We start from the raw sequence: 23,144 nt of genomic DNA on the forward strand, positions 1-23,144 counted from the left end.
ATGGGCTTGCAAGCTCTAGCAGAAAAGGGAATGCTGTAACCAACATGATGAGAGCAAGTGACATTACACACGTAGACGCACTGGACACGAAGCAGATATGCACCCACCATGAAGATACACAAACACTAGGTCCAACTTGCATTTAGACATGAAGAAGGTTACCTGCACCAATAGACACTAGAACACATCAATCAATCAATATGTATGCTAAAGCACAAGGCAAACGAAATACACGCATAGCTTGCTTAATGTAGAAACGCAACAGTGGCGACTGGTCATTTAAAGATGGGTGGCACAGCCACATTCAATGGGAAGCATCAACAAACCCTCAAAGCTGCAGGGGGACCCGACTCACTGAATTAGCAGAAGATACAGACTCGAGCAGACCAGACAATAGCCGCACAACCCCTGCCAATGTTACTGTGGAAAAGGGAGGTTTGGACTGGCCCCAAAGAGAACAGAAGATAAATGTTCCCAAGCATAAGGCACATTTCTCAGATTAAATAAAGAAACAAACAGCCCTTGAAAGTAAGGTACTCACTAATCAAGGCTTAATTCTTGCCTTCTAATCAAGCCTTCCCCATGCACTTTCTCCCTTCCCCCCTACACCTGCACTTGCGCGATCTGAATGACACCTGGCCTAGTAGGATCGTTGTCCGTCTTCCCCTTGTTCCCCCCTCCCTGCCTCGTCGCGCCTTGAAACACTTGTGTATAGGCGTGTTACAAATGCCATATCATATCAAAATAAAGTAGCTCAAAACAAGTCTCCAGTGGTCAGGAAGGTGAAGGACACCTGCATTAATAAGGAATAAAATCCTAGCAAATGCTGAGCAGAATTCAAAACGTGGTCTCCACCCACGTGACAGTTGGAGAATAATAGTTACTCATTGGCTCCAGGGACAGATCGGTTTAGGCCTTCACTCCCCTCAAGTTCTCAGTACAAAGATACAAGACAATGCCAAGTTCAAAGCTAAAAGTCCTGGCGTGTGGCCTAGACAATCAGAAATGGTATCCTAATTGGGAAAAGCAGCACCTTGATGCCGCTCCCCCTGGCCATTATTGTTGCTCATGTGCCAATGACCTGCCCGATTGCCACGGTTAGTGAAGTTAATGCCAACCAACGCCCGCTCTCAAATACTGCCACCTTGCAACTAACTGCTCATCGTTTTATGAATGTTAACTATATCTGTTTAGAGGTGGACTGCAGTGGCCAGTAGGTAAAGTAACAGCCAATGATGGAACTAACCCATATGTAATACATACATAGGTGATTCATCCAACCAATCCCTCAACGCCATAGGTTTTTGTAATCAAGAGTTAAATGTGACGTCAGTCGTCACTATATTTTTTAAACTGTTGTCAAGCATGAAGAACTGAGAGCAGGAAACTTTATGGATTTACTGCTGTCCCAGTTTAATCCAGATTATTAATAAAACAGGCCTTTTGTCAATTACCTTGACTCTTCCGTTTTTTGGGCACTGGAATTCCCGGCCTATTTGTCCCTCTCAGGGCAGGGGATTTGTTGCCCTTGATTACAGTATAAATCCCAACAACATTACATAGAGTGTGGTTACTGGTGTCAGAGCCATCCTGGCAGTTAATCCAGTTTCTTAAGCACCCACAAGCCTCCCTCGAACGCTGGGTCTCTATCCACCTCCATCTTTCAGGCTCTTTTGCAGATCTTCTTTGCGCTGGAGGACTGGGTACTGTGCCACAGATCTACAGCAAATAGCATTTTCTCCCTGTGTCTGGCTAACCTATGCAGCGTAGCACTTTCTCCATGGCAGCTCATCCATGCTGCTGCTAAGGGGCCAGGAATGAAATAGTGCACAGAATTCTTTTGCACTTTTTGAAAAGATAATTTACTGACTGTTTTAAGAAACAAAGGGCATTGGAACGTCAGAGGAACCATTTGTGGTCAAACTAAAGTTAAGGACACAGTTGTGTAATGAACCTGCTACGAATGGGACGCACAAGGTTTCCTGACTTTTCTTCTTTGGAACTGTTCCGCCTACAGGATTATGCAGTCTTTTTTCTTTAAAGTTGAGTCCAGTTATACTTGGCGAATGTACAACTAGGAACTTTGGAATTTAGGGGACCAAACAGGACTACTTGCTGTATAATCACTTTCATTAGCCAGATCTTTATGGCATTTCTGCACTTACGATGGTAATATTTTTCTAATCGTCAGTGGCAACGATTTCTGTTGGAAGAATGAAATATGTTCTAACCAAATCTGGTAGGAGTCTGGGAGAGAACATTCTTGTGGGGGGGGGGGGGGGGCTTGGTCATAGAACTGACTGTATGGGGGATCTAGGCATGTGCCCAAAATGTAAGAGGAGGAAGAATTACAGAGATGTGGGGAGAGGGAGGGGGTTTAATTGTCTGCCCTTACACTTGTGCACAACTGAAATCCCGGTAACTAAAAGGAAATCAGAGTTTGACCTTCATTAGGAATTTTTTATCGGGTGGCTATTGTGCTCATTCATCGCTTAAGATTAGGGAGGATCTGGATGCCATATGCATACACAAGGAAGCAAATGTCACATAATTGAATAAGGTGACCCCATCGAACAGTTTAAAAAGGTGAAAGTGATGAATCTGACAAACATTGCAGTAAAAAAACGCAATGCTCAAATGATAGGGTGTTAGCGACTAACTGGCATTTTCCAGATGATGCAGCGTAATCACAGTTCTGTGCACTAGGGGATATAGGTCACATACTTCTACGTTTTCCTACCTTGATCAGTTTCCAATGCCGTTCATCCTCATATCCTCCTGCCACTGTTACACCCTCCTCCCCCCTTGTTCTTTTCATCCTTTCACGTTCGAGCTACGATCACCGTGCCTCACCTTCCCTGCACTATAATCTTTGGTGGCAATGCAGACTAGTTTGATATGGGCAAATATTTCACTAGCAGCAAGTACTCTGCAGTGAATTAACCAGCTATCAATGAGTGCAATATAGGAGGGGAAGAGCATGGTAAGTTAAAACATTTGCCTGCTCACAACATTTCTAAATTAACTGTGCAAGACATTCCCGCCTTCTTGCCAAATTACTCACTGTGTTGTGAAAATCTTCAATGGTGAACTCTGTGAAGCCCTGGGTCACGAGATCCTCTTTGCTTTTGGCAGATATTGCTTTAAACCTGGAGAAGCAGAGAGGATAAAAGCAAGAATAAGTGACAGCAGTTGACTGACCTTTTTCCAGAACATGTGTTACGCAGCAGCCATTATCTTTCTTTAGGAACTCACACCAGAAGCACAGGTAATCCTTCAACACCTATTAAACCCTCTCCAAATGTTATTATAAGAGCAATATATGCTTGATTAATCAGCCACCGACCGTAATTCACCTACTACAGTGTCCGAAGCATAGATTGCGTGCTTCCTTTATAGATTTAAACCTTTCATTCCATTCAAACATTGATCAATGAGCCCATTGAAAACTTTATGCCAGTGGCCAGATTTAGTTAAATGTATTGTCTCTTCTCCTTTCCTCTCGCCTCTCTCCTCAGCTCCTTTGACCTACCTTATCTCTACTTTCTCCTCTAACTTTCAGTGTTATGCGGCTGACATACCTCTCTCTTTCAGGCTCCCCTCAGCCTCTCTTGCACATTCCAGTCTATCTGAAATTCAGGATTGGTGTGCCAGTAAGACTGGGATCATTCTCATTGGGACCCTGCATCCCCTCTCTCACCATTTGACCGCCCTCCTTGGACCCTCTTACTTCGCCTTCCTGCGAGGCAAAACACCTTGGTGTCATCTTCGACTCCACTCCTTCTCGCCTCGCATCACAGACCTTGCCAAGAATGCCCACTACCAGCTGCACCTCCTCAGAGGTATTCTTCCTTTTCTCAATTTCCCCCAGAAGCTAAGTGTCTCCAGAGCCCTGATTCGCTCAAGGCTGGACTAATGCAACAGCCTCAATATTCCTTCCTGTACTCTATGCGATCTGCAGCTAATCCAAAACATCTGCAGCTAATCCAAAACAGGACGGCAAGACTTGTCCTCGGCCTCAAGCCCAAGGACCGTATCTCTCCAGCCCTAAAATCCCTCCACTTGCTCTGAGCAGCTGCAAGAATCAAGTTCATGACCATCTGCATCATCCACAAGGCTTTCTGGGACCGGGGCCCACACTACATCCAGCTCCCTCTTCCTATACACCTTCCTTCTCGAGCCCTTAACTCAGCCTCCTCAATCTCTGAGGGTCAAACACTTCTCCAGGCAGAGAGTGGGGGTAGATCTCTCTCCTCTGCAGGTGCCTTCCTCTGGGTTGCCCTTCCTGCCCCTCTCAAACTGGAGCCGGACCACCTGAAGTTCTGGAAGCAGCTCAAGACATTCCTTTTCTCTTCTGCTTTCTCTCTCACCCCTTCGGACCTGCCCGTCTGTTGCCCTGACTGGTGGCCTGGCTACCCAAAGGGCCTCACCGGGTACCGGACTCCTCTATGACCAGCCACCCCTGTTCTGCCTCAGTGTACTTGGGGGCTGTAAATCTCCAATGCCTGCTTGCACTTACCCAGAGCCACGCTTGCACAGAGCATTCTACTCCTCTGATAAGGGACAAAACTTATGATCCCCTTCGTTTTCAGCACTGCCATGAGAGGGGTCGGATATGGGCAGGACAGTTATGGGAAGATGGCTCTTTTACTAAGGCAGCAGTTGTTACTAAGGCAGCAGTTGATAAGTTGGGGGAAGGAATAATGTCTAATTTTAAATATGTGCAGCTGCGGGGGTGGAGGGGGTTCTCACAGACTGTATGGAATGTGCAATTGAGTCGCTCACTAACGACTTTTGAATGAGTGTTAGGCTCCCACATAAGTGCCAAGGGATTGATATCTACTACTCGGCCCTACTGGAAACCAGGGATACGGAATTACGATTGCACTGGGCATGAGATGAGCAAGTTACTTGCCACTGGTAATGTTCTTTCCACTGGATGTTCCTCCCACGTATTGCTCAGTTTTTGATATCTTCCCTTTCAGCTTCAGAGAAAAAGATTCGGCAGATGGCGCTGTGCGTCGATGCGCTAGACGTCCCTTAAGGGCTTGCATCTCGGAGTCTATGTCATTGAATATATATATATATCACACACAGTACCTGTTCGCTTCAGTTCTGTTTTTACGCCTTCCTCTTGCAGAAAATACCAGCATCAGAGAGTCTCAGACAATACCAGACTTTGAAAGAGCGTAAAGTGTAATGCCTGCAAATTCTACAGTGGGGTGGGCTGGAATACGTAGGAGGAACATCCAGTCAAAAGAAGGTTACCAGGGGTAAGTAACTTGAAATGGATTGTGCCCTCCAATGTATTCCTCATCTTAAGACTCCCAAAGCAGTGTTAGTTTTTGGAGGAGGGAGTAAGATTTTTCAGACTTGACAGCTTTCCCAAATCCTCCTTCCTGGCTAGAGGATTTAATTTATTTATTTGCATTTTTAAAGCATGCAACAACCCTTCGGCATCGTGCCACTGAGATTTCGTGGTTACATGGCAAGCATCAGATACAGTGCATAGTATCGCTTCGTAGTTACATAGCAATTAGAATGTCATGACTACCTTTCCTAAAGGTGGTTACACAGTAGAGATGACATGGGAAGGAGGTTACATGAGGATCCCAGTCCACATTACGGTTTGGAGGGTGTAGGGGTGACTGTATGGAGGCTCGGAAGGCCAGCAGTGGCTAGTTAAACAGAGTGGTCTTGAGGGATTTGTGAAATATGGAGCTCTGAGAGAATTGGGACGGGGGTTCCAGAGTTTGGGTGCAATGTATGGGAAGCCAATGCCGCCGGCATTTTCCCGTTTGAAAGATGGGACTAGGAGCTGGTTGGCATGGTGGCTTCTTTCAGGGCGTGTCGAGATGTTCTTGAGAATGGTTTCCGATAGGTAGGAAGGGGCAGAGAGGATGAATCCAGACAGTAATGTTTAGTAAATGTGTGAATGGTAGACCAAGTGGCTGCCGCACAAATGTCTTATAGGCATCCCATTTGCAGAGCAGAAGATTGTATTTATTTATATTTATTTTTTGCATTTATAAAGCGCACAGCCGGCCCTGGGGCATCGTGGGGCTGTTACAAGAAGGCTTTCTTAGTTGCCATGCCCCTTGTGGAATGAGTTCAGGCCTTTTGGGGGATCTTTCCCAGCCAATCTATAGCATTCTGTAATAGCAAGAATTCTCCATCTGGACAAAGTTTGTTTTGTAACTGGAAGACCCAGTTTGTGTACAGTTTACCCAATGAAAAGCTGGCCATGTTGACGCATTTGACATTTATGAAACGTAAAAGCTCAAAGGCCTTCTGGGATCAAGCCTATGCAGCCTTTCCTCTTTCCTGCCAGGATGAGGAGGCTGATACATTTTCTGGGATAAATGAAAATCTGATACCATTTTTGGCAAAAAAGAAGGTTTAACCCCAAGTACAAGGTCCTTGTAAAAAATTGTAAATGGAGGCTTACTAGATAAGGCCTGCAACTCAGTCACCCTGCAGGCTGATGTCAACGCAACAGAATGGTTTTGAAAGTTAGTAGTCTAAGTGGACATGAATGAAGTGGCTCAAAGTGAGCACACATCAGAAATTTCAACACAATATTAAGGTCCCTGTAAAGACTGGAGGGGGGGGCTCTGTTCTTCTGCTCTCTATATGGCAGAGGAGAGGCACAGAGGACCCCAGCCAAGATTCTCTATAGGATAGCGCTGGTCGAGCAATCAAGGCCTAGCTTCTCAGGAGTTGATGCAGGCTGGTTCTTAAGTACAGTGTAGTCCCCAAGCCCCCACAAAATAATGTCCACACAATGTATTAGTTAAAACAGTCTTTATATAATATTCAAGGTTATGTACACTATCACAATAACTCACTTTGTGCTCAGAAAATCAACAATGGTAAACATGTACAAGCTCTAAAGTGGTACCACAATTCTCATTAAAGTGCATCAACTATACTCTGGTCAAATGTGACACAGTCACTTAATAAGGGCAACCAACAATAGACATAGAAGAAAAGCAGTTGGTTAGAACAATTGGCAGAATACTGGCCTCTACCGTTAAACACAGTTGTGTGGCGATCTCCCCACCTGGGCAACCTGTAAAATAAAGATATAACACAAGCCCAGTCCATATATTGAAGTTTTATTTCCTTCTATAATGTTTCTACCCCCCAATGTCCGTAGTAGAGCAGAGTTCTTCGAAGAGGCATTGATGGATCCTTCTTGAGTGACTCCAATTAAAGCAAGAACCGTGGATCATCAAGAGGCGTCTAAGAAGATGAACTTGGCGTTGACGGCGTCGATGAAAAGTTAGAGGGTGCCGAGTCCACGGCGTCGATCCAGGCAGTGCTCGTCGGCGACGTCCTGTGAAGATGAGGTGTGTGGGGCACCTCGGCGATGGATAGTTCAGGACCGCAAAGTGTTTCTGAAGAACTGTGGTCCGCAAGGGCGTTGAGTCGTTGAAGTCTTTGTGGTCTTTGGGAGGTGGGGAAACCCACTGGTGGATTCTCCTCGGCGCCCTCTACTTTCTCCAGCGGGATAAAGCGGTTGACGGTGCGGACAAGGGAGTCCTTCGATTCAACAGTCTTAGACAAAGGAGCGGGCGTTTCCGGTCGTTAGCGGCATGGCGTCAAGCGGTCCCCTCTTCTGGGCAACACGGCTTCGATGGGCCTCCAGCGGTTACAGCGATACTCCGAACCCTGGTCGACGGCAATGGACTTAAACAGCGTCGATGTCGGGGTGCTTCACTTAGTTCTCCTTGGCAGTCCCCCATCTCCGGTCAGCAGCCTTTCGAGGGTCTGACTTCCAGGGAGCTTCGGCGAAGGTTGGCGGTGCTCGATGGTACCTCGGAGCATGGGAAGAGGGCGCCTAACCAGGTCCTCTTTCGGATCAGTCCTCGACAGCTTTCGGATCGGGTCGAAGAAAATGCAGCAGTTCTTCCAGGATAAGCAGTTCCACTTACTCTTCAAGTGTCAACTCAGCTTCTGAACAATTTCCAGTGGTGAGAGGTTCCCAGATATACTATTCTGTCTCTCATCCCCACTGCTGGGTCACACTAAGCAGCCAATCGTACAGAAGGGCATTCATGCAGTCAGTGAGCCAATCAGGCATAAAGTGCATTCAGGCCATACTCCTCCCTCTCAGACACTGACAACAAGGAATGTGGATTGGGACAAGTATCCAGCCATTCAACATTACACACTGCATTCATGCCAGTTTTGGTCAGGGCTGCCTCAGTCTCTCATACCAGAAACCAGACATCCTCAAAAAGAAGTGCATACTGGTCACAAATTCCATTCACCCAGGTCCCACCCACAGGGTGTACCCACAACATACAGTCACTGGGAAGGCTCCAGCCAGTCTGGCCTGGACTTCACAACACCACCATATATGGAACTTCCACCCAACAGCCAGTCAGGGGGAAGGGACAGAGTCAGGGCTTCCCAGGACTTTGGGAAAACAAGTAACAGGCAATAGAAAGCACAGGGGCCATCTTGTTTCCCATCAGGAATCAACTGATTCCAATGGCAGGGCCTGTGTATCCCAAAACATACACTAGGGGCACAGGGTTGCACCCCCACCCATGGGTGCCATAAGGGTATCCCAGGGGTCTGTACACTAAACCAAAAACAGGAAGAGCTGCACTGCCAGGAGTCCCACATGGACTCCTGGGCAGAAAACAATACAGAACACAAATGAAAAGGACTACAGGACAAGGACAGGGAGGCCCTGTCCCTCCAATGCATTTCCAGAACCACAGTCCCAAATCGGTACTTGGAAAGGTGTAGGAGGGAACACGCTAGTGAGCCCTTTAAGAAATTTAATGATTAACAGTCTTCAAATAAAATACCTCTCCCGATGTGCGCTTGAAAATTGAAAGCACTACCAAACAACCTTTCATTGTTCCGATCTGTAGCCCCAGATTTGACAAATGCAAACAAAAAAAATATATATATATATTGCATTGAAAAGGCTCCACATTCTTTTCCCTACATATAAGCATGTAAGCGGTATAAGGATTTTGATGCTGGCCTTCTGGCCGAAAGCAAAATCTCGATTACTTCATCCAGGAGGTCTCAATCCTTATTCATCAACCTCTCAGAAACCATGCGTGAAGGTGGAGTGTCTTGACCTCTGGGTGGAGAACCCAACCCTCCTCTCGCGAGAGGTCCTCTTTGCGAAAGACGCATTGGAGGGCAGATGGAAGTGTCCAGAAGGTCCAGATACCATGTCCTTCTGGGCAATTAGGATCTGGAGGAAATGCGTACAGAAGTGGAAACTCACAGATTCCACTACGAACGTGTCTCCTAAAGCTCCTTGTTATGGATAATTCTCAGAAATGTGCCAATTCCCTTTTACCTTGGAGACTCCCTCCCCCCCAGCTCTTTTGCTGGACTTTAGGACTTAATTTCTATCCTGGAGAGAGCAAGACCTTTTCCCCATGCTCATGTATTTTTCTTTGATTTGAACACGGTTTCTTTTGTTTTTGGAGTCTGACAAACTCCATAGGCATTGTCTTTTTTTGTATTGTGACACACAGCTCCTTCAGTGCAGTGGTACAGGGAAGTCTTAGATTTCCCAAAGGTTTAAATACCTTATCTTGGATAAAATACTGTTTCCAAGAGCAGTAAAGTGAAATTGACTTTACTTACCATTTGTAACTTTGTAGACCCAGCACACACTAGAGTGCTGGAGGGGTTACTTACTATCCCCTTTGTCTACTTTCTCGTGTAACATTTTTATGTTACCCTTTCTACAATTAATGGCTGGTGGCAGTGGTTTACGTTTTGCTACTATTGTGTAGTATTGTACTCATGGGTGCCCATTTTGTCAAAATGGCCTGGTCCTTTGTTCGCCAATTCTTGTTGTAAAGGTCCTTCTTGCAATTTACTCTGTGCGCCAAACCAGGTTTGGTCCCTTTGTTCGGTTTGTCTTTGGCAGGGTTCACTGGTGAAGCCCGCCTCTGGCTCCAGTATGTGGCAGGGCAGGAAGCGAGGTAGGTTCCCGAAACTCCCTTTGCTTAGTCTCCTTGGTTACAGGAATGCACCCAAAGGTGATTGGCTGGCTGCCCGTCAATGACAGCCACCATGCTGTGTGAGCGACAGCAAAGCTGCAAATGGGAGAGACTTGCATAAAAGGCATGGTCTTTTGCTTGGAAGGCAGAGTCGATCACTGGACGAAGGAATCCGAAGAACTTGGAACAGACGTCTGCTGCAACTCCTGGACTGTTGGTTTGCCCGGTGAAGCCCTGCTGCAGTGCTGAAGCTCCAAACTCGCCTTGACTACAGAAGCCCTGCAAACAACGACTTCTCCTCTTGGGTTGGTGGGACCAATCGACCCCAAGACGAACTCATCTGGAAATCCTCTCGGAGCTGGCTGTACTTCCCCATTGCTGCTGCAGGAACTGAGTGCCAGGGAGAGGAACACCAGAATCGCGTACACTGTTCCGGACCCGAGCTCCACGAAGATTCTCCAGACACCCTAGAAGCAGGGCTGACCAAGCCTGAGTCACCTCAGAGTGCTGGACCCCAGAAGCAAGGAAAGTCCAACGGTGTTCAAGAACTTCAGTGGTGCCATTCGCGAGAAGCTGAAACCGTGAAGTGCAGCTGATCTGAACTTTGCCCATTGCTGTAGCCGACCTTCGAATCATAGTGCAAGAGTCCCCAAACGTCCTCCCTCTTGTCCCCACAACTGAGGCCCAGGAACAACAGGATCTGCGATACTACACCAGGAACAGAAGCCAGCTGGAACCAATTTCTTCAGACCTAAGGTACTGTGAATTATGGAGTATTTACCTCTTGCTGTGCAGTTTGCTTGCTCTCAGTTGAGACTTGCATTTACTGCTGTTTGTAGAGTTGCTTGCAGCTCTGCCTTCAACAAGCATCCCGGCTTGTGGCCCAACAGTGATTTCTTTTTCAACAAAAACTTTCTATAACGTTGTGCAATACTTTACTTACCTTCGAGAAGAACTTCAGCTCCCCTAGACTTTGCTTTATTGACATTGGCTGTCCTGGCTCCCTGAGAAGACTCTTCTAACCTCTGACTTTGTGTTTTGATCTGTCCCTCAAAAAAGTCAGATTCTTTACTTGTATAGCTTGGAAAGGGTTAATCTGCATTGCATTGGGTGGGTTCAAAAGTGCTTACCTGTTTGAGAAACGCGTTAAACATTGTTTCCTCCCCTAACCTCTTTTCCTTTTGAAACACGAAACTCAGTATTGCCTTAAATGTACCAGTGATCCATAAATGTCCACAGTGTACTACTTACTGAAGTCACCTGAGGGTGCAGGAAGTGTGTGTGCCATCCCCAAAGGGTATCTACTGATTTATTGAAACTGAGAGTGTATATTTTGAAGTGTATTTAAGTTACACATGTGCTCCCTTCTAAAGAAGGCTTATTCAACCGACTGTTAAATTAATAAATAATGTTTAATCAAGAAACCTTGAGTATAAGTGTTATTTGGATACTTGTCACTGTGAAACCATGTTGCAACCCTACAGCTCACATTGGCTCCTCTTGAGATAAGCCTGGATGCTCAGTCACTACCAATTTATACCAAAGGTTGGGTTACCTATTGCCCAGAGGACAAGGCTGGTGCAGTCTCCCACAGGGTTACTGCATACGGTCTTGCCCAACACTCCTCTTGGGGGAAATTCAGTCTGCACTTCCAGTTGACAATGGTAGCCAACATATCCACTTGAAGGGTTACCCTAAGGTTGACTACCTCTTGAAGGACTTCCTGAGCTAGTTCCCACTCGTAGGAGACACTGTTCTGGCTGCAAAGAGCGTCTGCCGCTGTGTTCTCTTCTGCTAGGTGAACTGCTGACAGCGAGATTCCTTCTTGAATTGCCCAGAACCAGAGCTGCATTGGCCCTCTGAACAGTAGTAGTGACCCTACACCACCTCTCGTTGTGTCAGTACATGGCCACTGCGCTGTCATTCATTTTCAGGACATTCTTTCCCTGTACAGAGGGCAGGAAGGCCTTCAGCGCTGGTCTGATTGCCCTCAGCTCCAGAAGGTTGATGCGTAGTTTGGACTCTGATGAAGACCAACGACCGCTGACTGTCAGATCATTGGCATGGGCTCCCCAACCTGTGAGTGAGGCATCCGCAACTACTGTCATTTCAGGCCATGGTTACCAAAATTATTCCCCCTTCTGTCCTTGCAGGCCCACCACAGGAGATTCTCTGCGACTCTGGTCGGAACCTGAAATAGGTCTGTCATCTTGCCTGAGAATTCAGACCACTGTGTTCCGAGAGCCCATTGGGGGGAAATCGCACCTTCAGGCGAGTCTCTGGCACCAGGAAAATGCAGGATGCCATTAGGCAGAGCAACCTAAAAGAAAATCGAAGGCCGGAAGACACTGGGCACTCTGGAATTTGGTGACCATCTGCAGAATGTGTTGGGTCCTCTCCTCGGGTGGCAAGGCTTTCCCCAATGAGGCATCCAGGACTGCTCTGTTGAATTGCAGTCTTTGAGATGGTATTGTGTCAGACTTCTTGTAATTGAGGTAGAAGCTCAACCTGTGGAGAAAGTGGCAAGTTATGCCGAGACTTTGTGCTTGTGATGGGTAGGCACATGCAAGTAAGCATCCTGAAGGTTCAATGACCCCATTCAATCCTGGAACTGGAGGGCCCAAAGGATCTGAGAAAGTGTGACCATCTTGAACTTGTCCTCCCTGAGAAACCTGTTCAAGCATCTCAAGTTCAAGATGGGTCTCAATCCTCAGTCCTTCTTGGGAATTAGGAAATAAGGAGAGTACCACCCCTAGTTCCTCTCCATTTAAAAAAAAAAAAAGTACTGGTTCTATAGCACCTTCCTCTAGCAGGCTCAAAGTTTACCGTAAAAGGAACGGATCCAGAACTTTGAATGAGTGGCTCTCCAGCGGATGGTCTCGAGGCCTTTTTCGAAAGGGAAGGCAGTAACCCTGGGCTACTGTTTGCAATGCCCACGGACCTGAAGTAATAACCCGACATTCTCGCAGATGCTGCAAGAGTCTGCCTCCCACCGGGGTCTTATGGCAGAGGTTTTGAGGCAGCTGAAGCTGCGGCTGATGGTAAAGTAGCCGTTCCTTGTGCAGACTTTGCACCTCTCCCGCGTCCACCACTAGGGAATCTTCTTTGACCGCTTTGATTAGCCAGTCCTCTGGCTCTTCCAACTGAGGAGTACAAGGGATAATCCACTGGGGGTGAGATAGCTGTGGCAGTCTGATGGCAGCTCCAAGGGATTTGGCTGCTGCTAGAGGTCTGCAGCTTCTCTAGGCTTTCATCAGCCTTGCTGCCAAACAGCTGAGTGCCATCAAAGGGCCTGTTAAGAATCTGGATTGCACGTCCGGTGCAAAACCAGAGTTGCTCAACCATGCAAACCTGCGTATTACCGTGCTTGCCGTTATGGCTCTGATGATACTATCAGCCAAGTCCATTCCCGATTGTAGAGACTCACACATAGCCTCCTTACCGTCTTAGAATATTCAGGAAGTCGTCTCTCTCATCCCCTTCAAGAATATGGTCAGCCGCCATAGCTACACAGTCCCACAGGGTGAATGTACATTTTGCCAAGGCACAAGTGGCGTTTGCAGACTGGAGAGCCTTGCTCCCGGCAGAAAATACCTTCCTAGCCCAAGCGTTGAAAAACTCATCATCCCTGTCTGAAGGGATGGTTGGATAAGCAGCCTGTTTGGACGTACTAGGCTCTCTGGTGTTGGGTTTGTTTATTTCTATGGAGCGCCTGACCCAGGGGTATCTGGGTGCTTTTCATACAAGGTTACATATACAGGGCAGACATATAGGACAAACATAGTACGCACATCCTTGAAAAAGAAACAAAGCCAGGATACAGACAGGTAACATGTGTACACATGAAAAGGAGCTAGATACAGTAGATAGCACCCACTCTAACGGCTATGTGGTGTGCTAAGAGTAGAGGGTGCAATATAGGAGAAAGACAGCGGTGAGGAGGTTGCAAAAGAGGAGGGAAGGTGTGTTCCAGTTATGTGGGTGTGGTAAGAGGTCATGTTGGGAGCTAGACACCACTAGGTTCGTTTTTGCGGAGTATTCAGGAGATAATGATTCTCCTGAAGTTGTCAAATACTTGTATGGCCCTGATGTCAGAAGGGAGGGAATTCCAGAGTTGGGAGGTTAGTACCGGAAAACTAGATCCGCCGATCTTTTTAGATTGTACCTTGGGACCGTCAGACAAGAGGTGTTGGTGGATCTGGTAATGTGTGGAAGATCTCCGAGTGAGTTTTTCAGTGAAGTAAGGGGGAGCTGTATGATTCAGCGCTTTGAAGGTGAGACAGTGTTTGGAGTTGATCTTTTCGTTTATAGAGCCATTTGTGTTTCCTTGTTGCAGAAATATGTTCATTTCTGGGTATATTTAAGGCAGCTCTGAGTGCATTGTTCTGCAGAGTCTGAAGTTTGTTTATTACCATTTTGTTGGCACCCAAGTATTACAATAGTCCAGTTTGGAGCCTATGAGAGCTCTGGCTAGTGTGAGGCAGCTTTCTGTGGACAGCATGGGTCTGCAAGCTCTTATCAGTTTGCCTGTGTAGGCATTGGCTGAGGCGGTCGTAATTACTGGTTTGCTGAGGTTGGAGGTGGCATCGAAGTAGAATCAGAGTGTCTTTACTGCTTTGGCAATAGTCATGTTCTTACCATCTATGTTGAATGCGTTATAGTTAGGACTTATTTATTTAAATTGGCCGTGGAGCCTACTAGTAAAAGTTCTGTTTTATCATTCAGGCATAGGCCATGGACGGCCATACATGCCTGAATGATGGTGTGAATTCCGTTCACGCGACGTGGGTTTGTGTCATAGATGCCTGGTGAGGGGTAGGAGTATATGGGTGTCATCTGCATAGTTAGTGTAGGCAACACCCAGACGGTCCAGTACATCAAATAACGGCTTTGTAAAGATGTTATACAAAGTGGGCGAGAAGCAGGAGCCTTGGGGCACACCGCAGGTGATGAATATGGGGCCAGATGCTGTGGTAGGCGAGAAGACTCACATGGTCCTGTTGAGGAACGATTGAATCCATGTGATGGCTGACTTGGAGAAGCAGGTAGCTGTCGCCAAATGATCACATAGTACCTAGTGATCAACCAAGTTAAACGCCGCTGACAAGTCCAAAAGGAGCCGGACAGCAATCTTGCCTTTGTCCTTAAGGTAGTCAATCTGACTTCTTAGATCAACAAGGGCAGTTTCTGTCCCGTGTTGTGGTCTGAAGCCAGATTGCCAAGCTCCCAGGAGTTTGTGGACCTCAAGGTAGGCCTGGATTTGCAGATATGCAACCATGTCCAGATAATAGAAATGGGACCGTGGTCTTTGGTCTGTAGTTCGTGGGAATGGTGGGGTCTAAGGTTTGTTTTTTTGAGTAAGGGGTGTACCCAGGATTCCTTCAGATTGCTAGGTACTGTGCCACTGGAGAATGATGCGTTGATGAGTTTGGTAATGAATGGTGCCAAGTCTCTTGCCTCATCTTTGATGATCTGAACTGGGCAACTGTCTCCCTGGCAGTTAGATGGTTTCAAGGAGGCTATGATTTTCTGTACTTCAGGTACTGAAACAGATAATTTGAAGCCAAGAGGCTGTGGGGTCGATGGTAAATGGTTTTGTACTTCAGTAGGGGGCACGGTGGAAGCTTGGTTAGTAAGTAGTTTACGTTTGTCCGCTCGCTATTTTGGTCTGTAGATTTTCTATTTGTTAGGGCATTTTGGATGTCCGTGCACCAGAGTTTGTCTTTTAGGCATGTGTCCGAAGTTGGTTTGGGTGATTCCATTTCTCGCAAGATGGTGAAAAGCTTTTTGGTTCTGGAGCTTGCTTGGTTTATACCATTGTTGTAGGTGTCGCATTTGGTGGATATAATCTCTTTTTTGTCTTTAGCAGAGATGAAGATTAAGTTGTTTTTTTTCCTCATAGAGTTTTGACTTTTCTTTTTTCAGAGCAGTGTGCTTTGAGCTCTGGGGTAAACCATGAGTTCACCTGAGCTCTTTCCCTTTACGCATTTTGAGAGGTGCTACTAAGTCAATTGCTTTGAGCATAGATGAATTATAGGCATCTACTAGGACGCTAGGGTGGTTTTTGTTAGATAGTGCGCTAAGGGTAGGGATGAGAAGGAGCACGATTGCCTCAGCCATGTGTTACGTTAGTTTCTGGTGGGGCATGAGGGTGCTAAGGGACAGGTTTTGTTGTGTGGTGTGTCCATATTGAGCTCAAATGTGATAAGGTAGTGGTCAGTCCAAATCTGAGGTATGATGTCATTTACTGAGACGTTGCAGTTTAAATCTATTACCCAGGCGAGGGTCCTTCCTTTCTTATGATTAAATTGGTTAACTTTTTGAGTAAATCCATGTTCAGCCAAAATGTTGGCTAGAGAGGGTGCTTTGATAGAGTCGCTACTTGAGGGACTGTACTTTTTTGGTGAGGTTTTTATTCACAGATGGGCTCGATTCAGGAACCTCCTGAAGAGGATGGGGAAGTTTACCCGTCCTATAAAAGACGTGACACGTAGCACCAACTGCAATAAATGTGAATAATTCTTCAGAATTCAGAGCTGCACAGCTCCAAATCATTGTCTCGGAACACGTGACCCAGCTGATGCAGACAATGGACATCAACCAGCGCTGAGAAAGGGAGCAGATCTCACGCTACCAGACAGAAGCTTGCAACAAAGATGTTACAATGCGAGACAAGTGTTGCATGGAACAAACAAGCACGCTCATAGAATAGGCGGTACACACAAGTCACAATGCAGACACAGTCGTTCTTATTACCTTAAAAAGGTACACCAAGAGCTGAGAACCTTCGCGGATCCCAGGCCGGGGATGTCAGCTCTAGCCAATAACAGTTCAGTATCCTGGCAAGAACCTCATACTGCAACATTGTTATAGTGACTTGGGGATGGCCCAGGCCAGCCACCTGGCATGAGAGCCAGTATAGGTGGCCATATAGGTTATTAGGCTCCTTACAGTCAATCCAGTGGTCTGATAGGTTTTCTGGAGAAGGGCCCAGGTTGCAGCATCACTCTGACGTCATTCGGGTACAAAACTGGACTGCGAACCAGAAGACGTCGAGATGTTCATGGATTTCTTCTGTCCCGATTCCTGTTGGCAGTTTGTCCTGTGGAAGGTGTTGGGCCTTCCGAGAGTCCGCAAACTCCTATTGGCCCTTTGGCATACCTGGGAGTTTTCCCAAAAAGTTGGTAGCAGAGGTATGGTTCTCTGCGCCAGCCCGGCACCAGGATGTCTCCTTCGCCGCTGAAACCCTCGCATATTTTGAGAAGACGGGAAAACGCGTGCCCGTTACAGGTTGTCAGGAGCCCCTTGTGAATTATCCTGCCCGAAGTCAGCGAGTTGTCCAGCCCAGACCAGGGCGGGAAGCTAGCACAGCACAGAACATGAGTATTGACCCAGTCTAATGGCAACTGTGGGTCTGAGGGAGGGTACTGAGTATTGTTTAGTATCGTTGAGTATTGTCAAGTATTGTTTAGAAGTGTTATAGTGAGTAGGGACGGGAGCTGAGGTAGAAGTCCCTTTTCTATGTTTAGGGCACATTCGGTCTTAGAGGTAAACGGTTCTAGTGAATAACCTAGACTATTTACTAGGGCTTGGATGACAAAAGTTATGTAAATAAAAAAGGTATTCCTGTGGTTTGGGCGTTTTAGCTCGGGTCATAGATGACGGTATCCCTGTGAGGGTTAGCATGGGAGCTGGCCTAGATTGCGGAAGGCGAGTCGACTGGTTAAGTCTCGTAGAGTGAGGCGTTTCACACGTAGGCGACACAGCGGGTGCAGTTCGATCACAAGAGAATATTGATACACACTGCCTGGAGTGCAGGAAGACATCTGTGGGGTTTTTTGTGTGGTTTGGGAGTAACAGGCTATTACAGTGTGCGTGCAATATTTGATTTACCTATGCTGCTTCGGTAGCTTGGTGACATCACAAGTAGGTTTGCACATGGGCTACAGAGCTTGTGACGGTGAGGAGCTAGTATTGGAAACTTGGGATTGGCAGAAGAGGTGAACAAGTGGTAGTGCGTGTCCTGCCCTTGTCCTGTGACAGCATGTTGTACGGGCAGGGAAGTTTCACTGGGGGAGATAGGGACATCTCCATCAAGTGAGCGAACCATGGCTGCCGGGCCCACATTGGGGCCACTAGAATCATGGTAACCTGCTCGTGGTGCATCTTGTGCACCACTTTGTTGAGAAGGGGAGTCGGGGGAAAGGCGTAAACAAATTTCCCTGACCATTGAATCGACAGACCGTTCCCCTTGGACTGGTTCTGGGGGTACCTGGAGGCGTAACTTTGGCATTGTGAGTTTTCTATAGTTGCAAACAGGTCCATTTCCGGGAATCCCCATTGCGTGAAGACGTCTAAGACGATGTCTTCGTGCAATTGCCATTCGTACTCTTCGGGCAGGGGGAAGTCTCTGCTGAGCTTGTCTGCTAGCAGATTGAGTTCCCCTGGTACATGTTGTGATAGTAGGAACATGTTGTGTTTGAGAGCCCACTTCCATATATTCTGGGACAGCTTGGACAGTCCTGGAGAGTGAGTGCCCCCTTGCTTGTTGAGGTAGTACATGGCTGTGGTGCTGTCTGTGAGGACCATCACTGTCTTTCCTTGTAGGTGTTCCTGAAAGGCTTTTAGTGCTTTGAATACCGCTAGAAGTTCCAGCAGGTTTATATGCTTGGATGCTAAGCTCGGAGTCCACGCTCCGTGAGCAGTCTGATGGGATAGGTGAGCCACCCATCCTGTGAGGGATGCGTCTGTGGTTAGAGTGGCTTCCACTGCGGGTGTGGCAAAAGTCTTCCCTAACAGGTTTTCTTTTGTCCACCACTGCAGCGAGAGAACTAAGGCCTGCGAGACCACCACTAGATCGTCCCTTTGTCCGCTGGCCTGACACCACTGGCTGTTGAGCCACTCCTGCATTGGGCGCAGGCGCGCGTGAGGTACCAAATAAATACATGACGCCATCATCCCTAGCAAGCGCATAGCCTTGCGTACCGTCACCTCTCGACCTGCTACATAATGGGGGATCTGAAACAGCATGTTTTGGACCCTCTCGTTGGAACGGAAGACGAGGCCTTCCTTTGTTTGAATTAGAGCCCCTAAAAATTGTTTGACTTGGCTGGGGTCTAAACTGGACTTCTTTTCGTTGATGGAGAAGCCCAGTTGGTACAAAAGTTCTACGGTCTTTTGGGTATTGGAGAAGCATGTCTCGTAAGAATCCCCGGTTATGAGCCAGTCGTCGAGGTAAGGGTATACTGGGATGGATAGCCTGCGCAGGTGGGCCGCTGCTACTGCCAGTACTTTTGTGAATACCCTCGGTGCAGAAGCTATCCCGAAGGGTAGTACTCTGAATTGGTAGTGTTTGTTCCCTATCTTGAACCTGAGGTATTTTCTGTGTGCTGGCAACATTAAAATATGAAAGTATGCATATTTCATGTCTAGCGTTGTCATGTAATCCCCTTGTGATAACAGTGGGATTACTTCCTGCAAGGTCACCATACGAAACTTTTAGGGTTTGACAAAGTTGTTCGCTGGGCACAGATCTAATACAGGGCGCATGGTTAGGTCCTTTTTGGGTACAAGGAAGTACACTGAATAAATACCTTCTGTTACCTGAGATAGGGGGACAGCTTCTATAGCTTCTTTTTCAGAAGTTCTTCTACTTCTTGAAGAAGAATGGTGGTGTTCCGGTGTTATGCGTTGGTTCCGTGGGGGTCTGTACTTCGGGGAACCGTTGAATTCTATGCAGTATCCGTGGGCTATGGTGGATAATACCCAGCGGTCTGACGATATTCCCTCTTATGCTGATAGGAACGATGTTAACCGGCCCCCGACCGGTGACGCATGGGAGGGGACCCGAATCTTCGGGTCATTTGTTGGTATTGGGCGTGGAACCTCTGGGGCTGGAGCCGCGACCTCTTCCTCTGCCGCGCCGTTGGCCTCTTTGACTGAACTGGGTGTTACCCTGGTTAGAGGGCCAGTTGGTAGCAGAGTAAAATTGTTGCTGGTTCTGCTGCTGGCGTTGGCCACGAAAGGAGCGTCTATTGCCATAGCCGCGTCTGTTAGGGGGCCTAGAAATTTGGTCAAGAGTCTTGATGGTATCAAACTCTTTCTTCGCATGTTCTAGGGCCTCATCAACTGCTTTCCCAAACAGATGTGTTTGTTCTATGGGCTTATTTATGAGGGAGGCTTGGGTTTCTGGCTTAAAACCTGAATTGCGTAGCCAGACATGGTGTTAGAGAAGTATTCCCTGAACCAGGGAGCAGCCAGCCGTCTCAGCGGCATCTAGGGAGTTCTTCACGATGCCCTGGTTTACAAGCGTTCCCTCTGATATTACAGCTAACAGGCGTGAACGCAGGGGTTCAGGTGCGTCCTCCGCTTCGCTGCGCAGCTTGCTCCACTGTGCATCTGCGTAGCTAGCTAGTAGGGAATTGTTATTTGCAATCCTAGTTGAGAAGGCGGCGGAGGTCGTGATTCTTTTCCCAAGTGCGTAGAGCTTCTTGCCCTCCTTGTCAGGTGGTGCTTCACTAGTGGATAGTGGTACCCCCGCTCTTTTTCTTGTATTAGTAACTACAAGGGAGTCCGGAATAGAATGTCCTCTGATGTACAAAGGGTCAGAGGATGAAGGGCTGAAGAGCTTTTCTATTCTAGGGTTGACCCCTTTTACTAAGGCTGGATTGGAAAGGGAAGGAGATATTCTTCTCTTAATAGAAGCCAGGAGCGGAATAGACTGGCTAACAGGGGCTTTTTCTTTAATAACTTTCTACAAAGTCTATGTCAGGAAGAGTTTCCCCTGTGTCTATCTCAAAATGCGCTGCTGCCTTGCGCAATAGTGCATTGAGTGAAGGTTGGTCATCTATGGGAGAGGAGTTCCCAATATGTGAATCCTTGAGAGGAGAAGGGTGAAAGGCATCAGGGTCTGAGTGCACTGATGGGGATTGCCAAGGCTGCACTGACGGGGATTGCCAGGGCTGCGAGGTAGCTGTATCTTCTTCAAAAGCTCCTGCAGTAGTGTAAAGATCTTCTTCGAACCCCTCTTCCTCATGTTCTTCCTCTCCACCCAAACACTCCTCATCTTCCTGTAGGTATTGCTCCTCCTCAGTGAGGTCATATACATCTGCTGAAGGGGGAAACAGCCTAGGAATCTTGACTCTAGGGTCATCCTGGGGCCATTTCTCTTTGTCTCTTGTGAGTGGGTGGGTCTTGGCTTCCCAGAAACCTTTCCATTTTCTCCATACAAGAATGGAGTCTTTCAAGGGTCTCATGGGGGACCCCTGAATAGTCTAAAGGGGGGAAATCGGTGTTTTCACCTTCAAAACGCTTAGAACGCTCCCACAACGTCGAGGAGAGGTTTCCGTCTCCCTCTGAAAAGCCCTCCGGTAGTTCAGAAGTGCCCTTAGATGAAAGGGGCTGTTCCTGGCTACTTTTGTGCTTTTTCGGCGCGGTATTCGACGTTTGTTTCGTCGTCCGCGTACGTTTGTCTTCAGAGACAATTCTCGCTAGGCTCTCGACAACGAGTTTGTCAGTCGAGGGCTCTGGTGTCGACGTTGCCTGCGTTGCGCGTTGTTCCTCGACGGCCGCTCTATGGAGCGTTACGTCGGATGATTTTGAGGTAGCGCCCGTGTTTGATGAAAGCCCAATCGCTGGTCGCGGCTGCGTTTGCGGGTGGGGCTTGAGACCTTTACGGTCTGAGGTAGAAGCCGGAGTACCCTGCATCCCCTTCGGTGCTGATGGATCCTTCGTCCTCGATGAAGAAGAGCCGTGGGTTGTGTGTTTAGTTTTATGGGGTCTATGTGCGTCCTTGTCGCCGGGGTGTTCATCCCCATAAGCAGGGCGTGGGCCGAGCCCGTGGGGGCCGGGGACGGACGTCGAGGAGCGCGAGCGCTCCTTCTGGGGGTTCATGACTTCCGTGACTGACGTCGAGTTATCACCCTCCTCGTCACTTTCTGTAACAGCGGCGGCGGGTGAGGAAACTGACTTCGACATAGCGTAGTCCGCCCGCCTCTTAACCTTTCGTTCTTTGAGAGTTCTTGGTTTCAAGAGCTTGCAGGCCGCGCAGCTGTCCTCTTTATGATCGAGGGGCAAGCAACGATTACAGAGCTTGTGTTTATCCTTCCAAGTGTATTTGCCCCTACAGCGTGGGCAAAACTTAAAAGGTGTCCTCTCCATAGCTGAGGCAATATTAGCTGGCGATAACAACCCCAAGGGAAAGATAGGGGAGAAAGAAAGACATTCTCAAAGAGAAGATAAAAGTTCGAACCCCCACTCTCCCTACTGTATCTTGGCCGTCGAGGCCAGGCCACGTGTTCGGCAGCGCCGAAGGATCTCCTCCGCCTCTTCCCCTCCGTTGAGAACTTGTTCAGCGCAGAAACAGCTTCACAGCTAACGTCGAGGGGAGGGATCGTTAACAATATAATAAGTATAATTAAGGACCGAGGTCCGTGGTAAGTATTAGCAATGTCTCTCTAGGAGCTCCGCGAAAGGCGACCAGAAGCTGGGCGGAAAAAAACAATCTGAGGGACCTCGACGTGTGAGGGATTGTGGGTACAACGCACGTCACTATAGGGATAGTGTTACAGACACGCCTTGTCGACGTCCCCTTTTCGACTACGAAAAACAAAATGCAATACTCCGCAGTGACCACTGGATGTCGGACCTATGCACAGCATGCGATTCTAAGCAGATTAACAAACATCAGAAAACTATATATATCATAGAATGGTCCACTGAGGGGTAAATTAACCAAACCATGGCCACCTTGTGGAAGTTTCTCCAAAGACGTGCAGCAATCGCTATTGACACATACAGGCTACCTACAAGGGGAAGAATTTGATGAAACGCATGGCCATATTTGAGTTGTGGCGCATGTTTCAGGAGGGCGAGGAGGATGCAGCGAGGCGTCAGTGGATGCTAAACCAACAGGAGGTGAAGGAACAAGAAACCCATCCCTCCACCCCTCCCCTGCCCTGCCCCTCCAAGTGTAGCATTCGATGATACACACTATGAACAGGGGATGTATCCAATGAGGGAACTAAGGACAGCAGAGGGGTATTCAAATCCGATATATAAGCCCAACCATATACAAAAGGAGAAGCCAAAAGGCGCAGGGCAGCCAACTAGTGATTCAGGGGCGAGCAGTGAGGCGCAGCAGCACGTAAAGGAGGA

General features: G+C 47.7%; 1 protein-coding gene across 4 annotated transcripts in view; it reads right to left on the reverse strand.

Annotated features, from left to right (window-relative positions):
- OTUB1 (OTU deubiquitinase, ubiquitin aldehyde binding 1) overlaps positions 1-23,144 on the reverse strand; it is a 100,686-nt gene that overhangs the window by 35,891 nt on the left and 41,651 nt on the right. For all 4 annotated transcript variants that reach the window (XM_069645107.1, XM_069645109.1, XM_069645110.1 and 1 more), the window contains one exon: positions 3,065-3,149. In XM_069645107.1, the coding sequence (XP_069501208.1) occupies positions 3,065-3,149 (85 nt within the window). The remainder of the gene's footprint in view (positions 1-3,064; positions 3,150-23,144) is intronic.

This window comes from Ambystoma mexicanum, chromosome 2p (genome assembly GCF_040938575.1).
Source record: "Ambystoma mexicanum isolate Mex_15411 chromosome 2p, UKY_AmexF1_1, whole genome shotgun sequence".
NCBI lineage: Eukaryota > Metazoa > Chordata > Amphibia > Caudata > Ambystomatidae > Ambystoma > Ambystoma mexicanum.